The sequence below is a fragment of the Fulmarus glacialis genome, unplaced genomic scaffold (genome assembly GCF_000690835.1).
Source record: "Fulmarus glacialis isolate BGI_N327 unplaced genomic scaffold, ASM69083v1 scaffold13461, whole genome shotgun sequence".
Lineage (NCBI taxonomy): Eukaryota > Metazoa > Chordata > Aves > Procellariiformes > Procellariidae > Fulmarus > Fulmarus glacialis.
Window position 1 is genome coordinate 4,876 of NW_009190994.1, and position 12,759 is coordinate 17,634.

General features: G+C 36.0%; 1 protein-coding gene across 1 annotated transcript in view; it reads right to left on the bottom strand.

The window, feature by feature from the left end:
* Positions 1-470: 470 nt before the first annotated feature.
* The window catches only part of TOPAZ1 (testis and ovary specific PAZ domain containing 1), a 40,883-nt gene continuing 28,594 nt past the window's right edge, over positions 471-12,759 (bottom strand). Inside the window, exons 10-17 of the mRNA XM_009586526.1 lie at positions 12,676-12,742; positions 11,471-11,645; positions 9,813-9,913; positions 5,539-5,704; positions 4,502-4,666; positions 3,264-3,467; positions 1,974-2,157; positions 471-684 (exon numbers count right to left, since the gene is read on the bottom strand). Coding sequence (XP_009584821.1) covers positions 471-684; positions 1,974-2,157; positions 3,264-3,467; positions 4,502-4,666; positions 5,539-5,704; positions 9,813-9,913; positions 11,471-11,645; positions 12,676-12,742 — 1,276 coding nt within the window. The remainder of the gene's footprint in view (positions 685-1,973; positions 2,158-3,263; positions 3,468-4,501; positions 4,667-5,538; positions 5,705-9,812; positions 9,914-11,470; positions 11,646-12,675; positions 12,743-12,759) is intronic.

Genomic DNA, 12,759 nt, shown 5'->3' on the forward strand with positions numbered 1-12,759 from the left:
GATGGGACAATATCCTCACAAGATACTGTGAAGAAGACAAAAGGAAACGTATTACTTCTACAGACTATGAAGCAACGTGGAAAACGTCTCACTCAAGAACAGTAGAAAGAGTCAATCAATGCACTTATATACTATCATCTGCTGGGACAAGAGTTAATGCTAGATTCTCCGTAAAAAAGGAGAATGTAGGTTCTGAGGCTGCAGCTTCCTCATTATCTAATGATGCCATTACAAAATATCTATGTAAGTCAGTGTGACAATCTATATAGTTAGGGAAAAAATTACTCTTTCTGAGCTACTATCTGCATTATCATCAATATAAGTATTTAAAAACACAACTTGAGTTTGAAGCCTTGCTGTAAATCAGTAAGGCACAGTCTGAACACAGTGGGAACTGCCTTTATTAATTTGTATTATTTTTAACAATGATTGCTTTAACCATTAAAAACTATGACTTTACTATTTAATGACTACTGAAACAGCCAGACCTTCCCAGCCCATTTCATATTCTCCTGAAGCCATTTTAGAGCAGATGTAAGCTCCAAGCTGTAAACTTCTTCCATATTAACATTCATTGTCATATGCTTAAGAAAAAGCTTTGGATCAGATACACGAGCAGCCAGGATCAGTCTCTCCACTGCCGCTTGATAGTCACTGTTATTCTGAACTGTCTGATCTTCACATCTGTAAGTGAATTTTCACAAATACAAAATTAGGTACCATACAGGCCCCGAGTCACTTGCCTGATGCTTTATAGTGGCAACAAGATTACAAAAACATTAAAATAATGCCTTGTGTTCACTTCACTTATAATAGATTATGTTAATTTCTAGACAAATTTTAGCTGATTATTCTGAAGAATTAAAAAGTTAGAAAAAGTATATTTTTAACATATTTTACGGTAATAAAAATAATAGGATTTAATGCCAGTGCAAAGTAGGTCTGCAATATTCACAGCACATGAAGAAATGTTCGACTCTGGGCTGGAAAATTCAGTAAAGGAATGTAAACCATTTTATGAACTGGATATAGCAAGAATTCGTGTACATGCTAGAATCCAAAGGGATTACTGATTTTTGGCACGTCATCACTTGTGGAATAAGGATGTGCCTAAGTGACATGCCTACGTTTTTGCAAGAGCAGAACTTACTCTTTAAGCAAACAAGCAGAGGTACAATAGCATACACATGAAAACAAGAGATAAAAAACTTCTCATTTATCAAAAGAATAAAATGAAGAGATGTATTCCTTGGGAAAGGTAGAGGGGAAGGAAGACAGAGTGCTCAAGTTTGAGATGCCTCTGTTCATCCTTCTTAACAAATGTAGCTTTTCTATGCAGTTTCACATTTTGATGCTGAGCCTGTCAATCTCAGAGAAAATGGGGTCTTGAAAAATAAATTATACGTATCATCTAGTGACGTGGTTGGTGGTTTATGGACAAAAGGAAAAAGCAACAAAACACATTTTTATCTGAAGGTATTAAGACTCCCAGAAAAGAGAAAAAAAATCTAACAAATTTAATATTGAGATATCCCCTATAAAAAGAATCAAGCAAAATGGCTTCATGCCCTTTCCAAAAACCAGCCAAGAAATGTTAGAGTTGCTTTTTGAAAGGAGTAACATTTTGACTGTACCCTTCTACTCCACTGCTTCACCACAACATAAGAATCTATATACCAAGATATCAAGCTATCCTATTTTTGAAAATACAGTACACTCTTAGTGTGATAGACACACAGGCCAGTATCACTCTCTAACAATTACTTTTCTGCTACACACATGTAAAAATAATAATAATAATAATAAAAAAAACCCCAAACATTTAGTGTTCTATAACCAGTTTAGAAACAAGAATTAAAAACAAGTTTAAGACCAAGCGTTCTCTTTCCCAGCCAATGGAAAATAAGATCTCTCATTAACTACATGAACACATGGATAAATACAATCAAAATGGTACATATCTGACAACAAACCTTTTCAGTATTATTTGAAGAGTCTGACTAGTAGCCATTGGACTTTGAATATCACTGGCATTTGAAACAAGAAATATTTCAATGGCCAAGAGCATCTCAACCTCAGACAGATAAGACGGAATTGTCAAAAGTTTGTGATATAAATTTCCCTGCAGTGGTGGGTAGCAACCCAATGATAAAGCACCTGAGAGTAAATGCAGAAACATAAGGAATTAGGATTACCAATACTGAACATAGATCTGTTTTCTTCGGTATGTGGCTAAGAATGTGGGGAAAAAAACCCCCAAACTCTTAATGGATTTCACTATTTCACCTGTGAAATGGCCTGATTTGAGAACACAGCAATAGTATTCACTCATAATATTCACTGTTGTAAAATGTTATTTTTATCAATGAATAGCATCAGCGATGATTAAAAAGCTCTTCAGAAATCCGGGACTCCAAGTGCATAATAACGCAAGCACAATTTAGGACAGGTCAGACAGAAGCTTTATTAACTATGATCACAGTGAGAGGACATTTGAACAGCATCTCCCCCTTTGCTTCCCTGTCCTCTGCCAAGTGATCCCAGAGACCCAACCTACGTAGCATTTCAGAAAAAAAAAAAAAAAAAAAAAGAGGCGAGTAAAAACAATCACTTCAATGTTAATAAAGCCAAGCATCCATCTCGGGAGGGATGGACTCCTTACCTAGCTTGCTAACTGCCCCAATTCTAAGATGGAATCAAACAGCAAATAATGTGACAATATGGAGAGATGGCTCTTGGTGGACCCTATCAGAGTGGCACACCCAGTATTATCTTAGCTCAGAAGTGGGGAGTTGAAAACAATCATAGACTATTAGCTTTTAGTTGAAAGGAACTTTCTTTTAGTTAGCACAAACTTCTTAGCCAGACCTCTCAAATCTTAAATATTAATAATTTTACCACCACAGCTCTAAACAGAAGTAGAAAGAAATCTAATTTGCCTAGATGTACAAGTGAAGATGACACACTTTTTAACCATTTCAGGGTTCACATTTTTGAAATTCTGAAATTGAACGTAAAAAAATAATTTTATCAGAACTACATTTATTTCATGCAAAGTAGTATGCACTGATTCATATTTTCAACTGTCACTATTTCCCATTAAACATTTTGGTTACAAATAAATTCCTGATAGTGACACAGAAAGTACTGTTTTCTTCTTACAAAGTATACTCTCACCCATTTCTCCCTAACATACTGAGCTGTTAAGAGCATACGTTATCCAAAGAACATACGGGAAGGAAATTGTTTAAGAAGCAACTTACTTTTGTAATAGGTCCTAGCTTTAGACCACAAAGAACTTCTTCCCAAAGCTGTGATTAATCCTCTAAGTAAAAAAAAATCAATAGCTATGTTTTTTGAAAGCATGAAGTCTACTGCAGAAGATGAGACCCCAAGGTTCTTGCTCTCAAAACAGGCATTTATCAGCTTGTTAAAAAGGCAGCTGTACTGAGAAACATCTACAGTATCTGAAATGAAATAAAGAATATTAACTACTGAATTAAGTCAAATGCAAATCTACTTGAAGAATTGCTTCTCAATCAGTACCTAAATCAGGACTCTTGCTTCTATCAGCAAAATGGAACAAGGTTGAGATAATTATGATAATGCTTTATTCATCAATAGTCTTTTTATTCAGTTAGCTCATTCATGCTGTGAAAGGGAAGTGTTAAGGTTCAAGTAATAATTTGAAGCCAAAACCAATAGGATCAGATAAAAATATACTCACTTGCCCGAGCCTATAAATACAATCTTCACCTGATCTCTCAGACTTAAAATCTGCACCAATAAAAAACACCTTGGTGCTTCAAGTTCTGCTTCTACTCTTAGTCTGAACTGTCCCCTTCCTCTCAACTGTCCCCTTCTTGGCCGGACTGAGCGTTCTTGTATCCACCTCATGCCTCAAAGGACTAGATCCTTTTAGGATTCTCTAATAGGTAGTCTTCCAACTAAGCTCTCTTCGCATACCTAAAAGCACACACCGGCAATAGGACTGAGACCTACACACAGGAATCAGCTGAGGTTTCCTCAGTGGAGCCTAAGTAACTACGCATCTTATCTTGAAGTACACATCCAAAATTTGTCAGATAAATTGAGCCCAAAAGAGCACTCAGTTCTTAACTTGGTATGTAAAAGAAGCCTAGGTTAGCTAGCTCAGTTATAGAAAAAAACAATGCATTCATCTGAAGTTAAGATAAAATGAATTGCCCCAATGATACCCCTATTTTATCTTATTGTATAGACTGTGTATGACCCTTAAAAATTTAGTGGGTCTTTCCTGTTGCCCTGTGTAAGTGAGCCAGCTGGAAAAAGACAACAGGTGTATAAACTGCGTGTGCGTAGAGTATGTATTTTAACTGACACTACACTCTTTGGGAAGAAAAAAAAAAAGGGCTTGTCTTACTTCTTCAACAAATTTTAGCCAGAAAACAAACAGAAAGAACAGTACAGAATCGTGTGTTAAATTTTTAGCTCTTAACACAGTACCTTTTTCTTTACTTACCAGAATGATTTTGAAAACCTGGTAGGTTCTGCAGAACTTCAAATGCCTGCCTATATAAACTCTTCGTCAAGTATTTGTGCACTAGTGTACGTAACAGATTATGTCGATTGAGGATGTCCACTTTATCACAGGGCCACAACGGTGCATTTGTGGTCCAGTCTGACTCTGTGGCAAACAACAGTGCAGTGTTATTTTTATGAACTGAAACTGCTGGACACTGAGACTTTTGGTCACTAAGAATATACTGTAAACTGTAGCAGAAAACAAATCTCAGAATTTCTCAGAAAATGCAGTTCTAGTTATTAATAATTCATTCCTTATCACCAGTATTTCACAGATGGATTCTCTGAACCTTTATATTACAGATAACTCCTTTTATTAAATATCACGGCAGTAAAATGGACTGCAGTGGCATGTATAAATATATGTGTGTATATAAATATGTATATATCTATGTACATACATAAAATTGAATAGCAAATTTTAGATCCTCAGTATTACTTTCTAGAATGCCTCTATTCTTGTTTATACTTCTGAGTTTCTTCTGTTTTCAGCAGATCAGAATTCCAAAAAGCCAGTAATTATGCATTGTTTAATTGCAGAAATATGGTACTATTCTAAAGCTATTTTACTCAATGTGGATACTGTGAGGGGTAAAGAAACACTGCATTGACCCAAGCCTGAAAATTTTTTGATACTGAATGTCACCTGGCTCAAAGGAAATCTACATGGGGCAGGGTCACTTTCCAAGCTGCACCCCTCCCTTATTATGGTAGGCTTTTGAGTAGAATGGTGTTGATGGCAGACTACTGTGAAAACTTTTCTGAAAAAAATTTGGTATTAGTCATAGTATTTCTTACACATATTAAGAAGAATACTAACCAGTGAGATGGATCACATTTTATTGTTGTTGTCCCAGTATTATTAACTTTATTTAATAACATAGACCAGCTTGTAACTTTTATCTGAAATCTATCATAGAAGGGGACTGTTCAAATTTAAGTCAAAACTCAGTTTTTTTTATAAGACAAGCTTACCTCTCAATACCCATGTCGCTCCATCCAAACTTCCAGTTTTAAGAAAAATTTCTGCAGCTTTATTAACAATTTGGCATCTTGATGCTAACCTCTCTGTACCTATAAGTCCTTTCAAGACTGTAAAATCTATCTGTAGCTCATGCAATTTATCCAAAACCTTCCTTCCCTAGCATAAGAGGGAGAAGGGAAAGGGGGAAGGTCAGAGAAAGCAATTATATCAGTGAACACAAAGTATATTTACACAAAATACAGCAGATTTAATTTGGTGATACGGATTTATAGGCATCAGTTTAGTTATCCAAACTGAGTCAGGGGGAAAAAAAAAAGTATAGTAAAATTTCTAATAAATAGTAAGGTTTTTTTGACTGTGTAAGCAAAAAAACCCCACCAACCCATTGTTGAACAGTTCCCAGCACACTATTCCCGTAACATTATTTCTGCTATATAATGTTCCTGTACAGTATTTTTAATACACTTTGTAATTAATTTGTATTTGCTTACTTTACTATATTAATATTTTTACTCTTTTGATTCCATTCAGCACTACACAGCCTATAAAATTCTAAAAAAATCATACAGAGAGTTTTCATTTTGCAGCAGAGGCATAATTATTAAACTGAAATAATTACTCCAGTATAAGCCAAAGAAAACACTGATAGTTGTACCCAGCAGGACAATAAACTGGAAAAAATTTGGCCTATCTGGCCAACAGTATAACAACCAACAACTTTTGTTATCATATTCCAGGTTGATTTAGACTGGTTTCCTACGGAAGCTTCCTCTTAACAACTTTTTCGTTGGCCTTTTCAGTCAAAAAATGGAAGAAAGGTAGCAATCTCAAAGATAGTTAAGATCTGACCAATCGAAAAAAGATGATGATTGAGTCAAGGTGGGATATCAAATTAATGCCCCCAGCAAGGCAAGGACAGGCAGCATTCGGCACTTGTCCTGTCTGGCTGCACCTTGCTGGCCAAGCAACACGAACAAAACTCCAAACTAGACATGTTTCAGCTCCTGTTTAGTGGGTGCGTCAACAAGGAGGTGGCTTATTAAAAATCATGGTGATGTGTGTGCATGCATTGTGGTGGCGGAACAAGGGTAATGGACGTAGAGGGAAAGGAAGGTTTAGGAGAACAGAGAAGTTGACGGAAAACGAAACTTACTTATTAAGCAGCTCATTTTTTGAAAATGCTTTATGCATATGCACATACATACTATGGACTGGCATATGCTCAAAACTGGAGACTTTTGAAGGCCTACAGGTATCTGCAATGGCTTATCTCAGCATAACACAGAAAAGAATACTAATTATATCATTGCAGTTAACATTAAAGGTGTAAGAACCCATTCAACTGTAGATGTATGTGGTTGAACGGAAAAAATACATACCAGAAAGTTTCAGGTGAAACTTTGACAGCAGAATAGAAACTTGAAATCTAAGTGCAAACCAGAGACAAAATACAAAATTAAGGAGGATCTGCATCTATTCCATCCTTCTAGCAAAAGGAAGGGCCACTAAGAAGTGGGTCTTTCTATAAAGATGGTAAGCATGCAGCTATAAGCACAAATGATCTATAAAGGAAGGGCACTCAATTAAAATGCAGTTGTGGAATGAGAACCTTAATTGGACAAGAACCTCTGACCAACCCTCTGAAGTAATAAAAGGTTGGGTAAACATAAACCATAGCAAAGTCCTTCAAGATAGGAAGTAGTTGAAACAGGAAGTGGATGAAATAGTTGCCAAAGGAGCATTAATGTTGCAGGATTCTCTACAAGTAAATATCCAGAAAGTAGTCTAGTGTTGCTTGAAGAGCTGTCTCCATGGAAGACATATTCACGTTTCAAATCTGCACGTTTTTTCGAAGTACATCTGTTTTATGAACTTCCCTTAGCTCTTACAAAGAGTATTCTCTTCAGGACCAAGGAGCATACATATTTTACCCCTGAGAGCCACCAAGCATCAAAGCTATGTGATAAAGAGGTTTGATATTCATGAAGGGAAAGTGATCTGAAAAGCACATCTAGAGCTTTAGACAGTCCAACATATTCATAAAATGGCATAAGGCATGTCCTAAAGCCGAAATCACTTTGGGCACAGCAGGAAGAACAAATCCATCACTATCTTGTTTTCTGTACCACTTTTTGGAAGAAACAAGACATGGGATCAAGCAGATACTAGCCCATAACCACAGGATTAGGGACTTATCCGATACATATAATGCAGTGAAACTGGTTGGAGAGAGGTAGGAATGACAGTTCTAGTTCACCCCTGAAGCAGAGATCAATTTGGGATCTGCCAATTCTGATAAAAATCAGTCAGAGCACAGCCTCATTCACACTCCCATATGGTCAACACAGGTTGTCTACAAGGGTATTTGAGGACCTTGGTGAGCAGTCTGTTGAGAGGTGTGTTTGATACCTAACACAAAGAACCAAAGATCTTTTGCTCTAGACATGAAAAAAATCATAGTATCGTAAGAACTGTCTATTTTTAGTAACTCCTATTATACAAGAGAAACACTACACATGCTTTTGACACCTTGCATCTCTGAAATTAGGACATGAAGATGAACCTCCTTGGAATATCAGAGGTCCTGCAACCCAAATATCAGGATCTCCCGCAAGATGGGTCTGGAAAACAGATAAAATGTATGAAGGCATTTCCCTAAATATATGCTGTCTCTGCTGAAGACGACAGCCAAAACCCAAGCCAAACTAAGCTCTTTGATGGGCATGTGAGCACTGACCACTCCTCAATGCCAAAAATTTAGACTACCTCTTCTATGGCCAGGAATATCTTAAATGTTCTAACTGCTGAGTTTTGTGGAAAAAAAATGCTTCAAAAAGTTCTTGTGCAGTACTACAAAAGTGCTAATGCAAAGACCCTCTCTCCTTCTCTTTACTCCTAAACAGTACCACACCATGCTGCAGCTTGACAGGGATCTGCTAAAGACCATTCAACTTAACAAGCTGATGCTGCAAAATTAATGATTCATCAAAACGGGTGTATTACCTCTAGACTAAGCACCTCTATCAATTATCTCCTGGGACTTGGGTTGACCCTGGAAACAGACTGAGCAGTGCACAGGTTTTACATAACAGAATTCCTGAAGGTCATCCCCTAGAGGCAATAGTGCAAAAGAAATTTTAATCCTTTGATGCAAACTAGAAAGGGTTCCTTGATGATAATTCACAAAAAATCACAAAATGATGATAAATCACAAAAAAGAGACAAAAGGGGACAAGGAGATGTTTGCTTTTGTTCATAAAAATACATGCTGGAAATCATCTTGTATGGGATGAGGAACGTCCCAGTACAGCATAATTATTAGTTGTAAGGATCAGGCCCATCGACACAAAGGTAAGTTCAGAATGTGATCGCCAGCCAAAATACACCCCAAAATCATTGGTGGTTTATATTATTTCTTACGTTGCATTGTCATGCAATGGTCATGTTGCATTGTATAGGAGATCCAGCTTGGTATACGCTGCTTCCTTCCAGGAAATAAAAGACGAATTTAACATTGAAATGGACCTTGCTGCAGTGATCAATACTGCATGAGGCCTAAAGAGCGTAAAACATCCAGTGAAAGGTCTAGTCTCTTAACCCTGGCCCTTTTGTAATATTTGACAGGAAAAAAAGGATTGTAAAGGGTATTTCTTTGTGAGGTCTGAGTCTTTGAAAGATTCACAGAACTTAGAACCCTAGATTCAATGGAAGAAAAGCACTTCGAGTGATGTTCTGGGGAATGAGCCGTTCACCAAGTGCAGTAGCAGCCTTGCTATGCTTCTCTTCTGTCTTCCTGGCCATGTCCATTACATTTGAAGTCAGGTTCAGAAGCATCAGGGCAGGAAAGGGCCTACTCAAACTTCTGTAAATATTGCCTGAGTTGGGAGGTCTCAGAATACAACAGTATTGCCAGACAGAAGAAAGTGGAATTTCTGGGAAACAATCCCACCAGCACCTCGCCCCAGAATCTCAGGAAGACCTGTCTCCTAATCCAGATTCATCCTTAGCTCAGGCAAGTCAAAAGCTGAACCTGAACAATTAGGTTTCTAGGTTGCAAGTCAAAGTTATGATGGGCTCCATAGAAGACTACTGCTCAGAAAGGCACAATAAAATGCTTTGATCCAGCTAGACAATTAAGAAGTACTATGACAGTGGGGAGGCAGGTGGCACATCCAGCCATTCAACTAGAGAAACACAGTTTAACATCTAGAAAAGAAATGACTCATTCTTTTTCTTCCAGTCAGGTTCCTATAGTCGGGTATACCTTTATCCACTGCAGTGCTTTGTGATAACAATACATGACACTTATCCCAATTCTTCCAATGAAAATTCTGTCTGCTTCATTATGTTGTGAATTTTTTATTACTGGAAAGAAAAAAACCACATTTTTTTAATTTTACATGTAAATGCAGTTTTAAAGAAATTACACACTTGAAAAACATGGTCATTGTGAAAATATTAAATATACTTTCTGAAATGTTTGCTATTAAAAGTAGTAACTTCCTAAGCCTTAACACCAGAAGTAGGGTAAATAACTATGGTTTATTCAGACACTATTTCATAGTAGTCTAATTCATCCGTAAGATGCTTGGACATGTAATGGCATAATTTAGTAACATCGTTATTTGTAAAGTAAGCTTTGCATTTTCTGGGACCATGAAGAAATGTTGGCAATTATGGAGCTGAGTAATTACAAGTTTTTCCAACCATATTATACAACACTTTGGAAGCACTGTTGGTATTCTAGAGCAGTGGTCTCCAAAGTGGAGTGCGAGCACAACAATCCATTCAGATGTGGGAAGAAAATATTTTTTCAAAAATAAAAATGAATAAAATAAAATATTTCTAAAAGTAGTGTTTATTTCATCTTTATCTCATCTTTTTAATTTCTATTTTTGTGTATGTTTTGTAATGTACTTAATATATTAGTGCAGTAGTACATGTATATGATTTATAATAAATAAATAAACAAATAAATTGGGGGTGAGTGCTCAAAAATTTTTTACTGATAGAGATGCCTATCAGTTTGGAGACCACTGCTCTAGGGAAGACAGACTAAGTTCCAAGCCCCACCAAAATCTTCTGTGTGTGTCACAACTGGAAGCTGTGATAGCTGTTCTATAACATGAAAGTGTGTGGTCAGAAAGGTCATGTCACATATCTAGAATAAATATTCATCACGTTTCAGTAGGTAATACAAGTTGAAAAAGACATTATGAAACGCTTTAACATCCCAGTGACACTTCACTGAGGCTCAGTTTTCTGCAAACTTATTAGGAAGAATGATACAGACGTGTAAATGAAGGGACATAGGGAGGAAAGGGGTAAGAAAACCTGCCAGAACTATTAAAAAACTAGAAGGTGTTTTGTGGACGCAGCCCTTGCAGAAATCCTTGATTCTTTACAGAATGAAATAATTCTGAAAATCCAAATTACTAAAAAAACCCAACCAGACAAAAAACAACAAAACAAATGATATACATGATGTAACCTGTTCAATGTGTTTTGAAATATACAAATATATATATATAGCTGTATTTACAGTTCTAAAGTTTATTTATGCTATTAAGAGTGTGACACTTCACATGACAATACTTAAATACATTTGCCTTTGTCCTGAGAATAGGACATTCTTATTAAAAGACCAGCACTTTTGGTTTCTCTTCTTGATTTCACAAACCTCAAATGTTCTTCTTTCAGCACTTTCTTTGACTTTAAGTGTGGATTTTACTTCTACTAGAAAATGACTTCTATTGAGCATTTTAGCTGATTGTATTTCCACCTCAAGAAATTCTGAATATTGTAACATATAAAATTAACTAATATTCAGAAAACAGTATATGAATTTGGTTTTTTACCTGTTTTAAAAACTCTACAAAGAATAGGAATGAACACAAAGCATTTCTTGTATCTTAATTTTACCTGCATCAGCAAAATCACAAAAAGGAACTCCTGGTCTGTCTGTCTCAGAATCTCTGGTTAATATTTCAGCAATACATAAAGATAATTTCTGAAGATCATCAAAATGTTCACATCCAGTTCTCGCATTAACATACAAAGCTCCCAGCTTGGTCCAATCACTTTTTTCCTTGCAATGCTGCGAAGAAGGCAAGGGATAAATATAAGCGAACCTGCTTCCAGAACACCAAACAGAAAATATATTGAAATTCAAGAGATACACCTGGGATAGACTTAAAGCAGAAAAAAGATGCAGATGAAACGCTACTGCCAAGAACCTCCATGTTCAATATGGCATAGTTACATTTTGCCTAATTTGCATGGACTGCTAATCGCTTTTGTCCCTCAAGAAATTAAAAAACTTTTTCCATTTATGTCATGACCCCAACTGGGGAAGCTCATAACTTACTCATCCAATTTATGAACTGTCATTCATCCAGTATTTTACTATCTTTTTTCTTTTTTTTGCACGATGCATGCCAAAGTGATGGTTATTTTCTATATGAATTAGTCTTTTGCTTGCCAGATCACTTGATGACTTTGGTGTTAAATGAGTAAAAAAATCAGTCCTGGTTCTTCCCTTCTTAAATTTTGGTCTCAGGATCTGTGTAGTACGTGTAATAATATGTAAACTATATTATAATTGTGCATAAGTAATCTGCCCTTGCATATGAAAGATGCAATTGTCCAATTAAATAGTTTTTTAATAATATTTTTTTATTCTTTAAAATACCTGCTTAGTGTTGCCAATTACAGCCTTTTACAATTGTGCCTTTTTATACTAGATATGAATTCTACCTGCTAAATAATGTATTAAATAATTATTTGGTGAGGAATCATGTACCACTACCGACGACAAGCACAACAAATGTAAGGCATAGGAAATAATTGCTTAAAATTATAAAATCTTTGAATTAGATGGAAAACCAAGATAAAAACCACAAATATAAATTAAAATACTTACATCACAGAAAAGCCAAAGACAGTTTTCCCCTGCACATTAATCTTTCCCAAACATGGCTTTGCATAAAATATTTTATCATAATCTCAATATACTTAATAATAAAACCCACTAAGTTTAAATGATGTAGAAATTGCTATTTCTTGTAGGTTTAAAAGAAGTCATGGTTTAAGTACTCCAACAGGCTTGAAGAATGCACATACCGTACCTGAATTTCAGCCACTGCCAAGTTGAAGTCAAACAGCCAGTTCTTTTCAGAATGTCTTTCCTGAAATCTTCCGTAAGAAAAAAA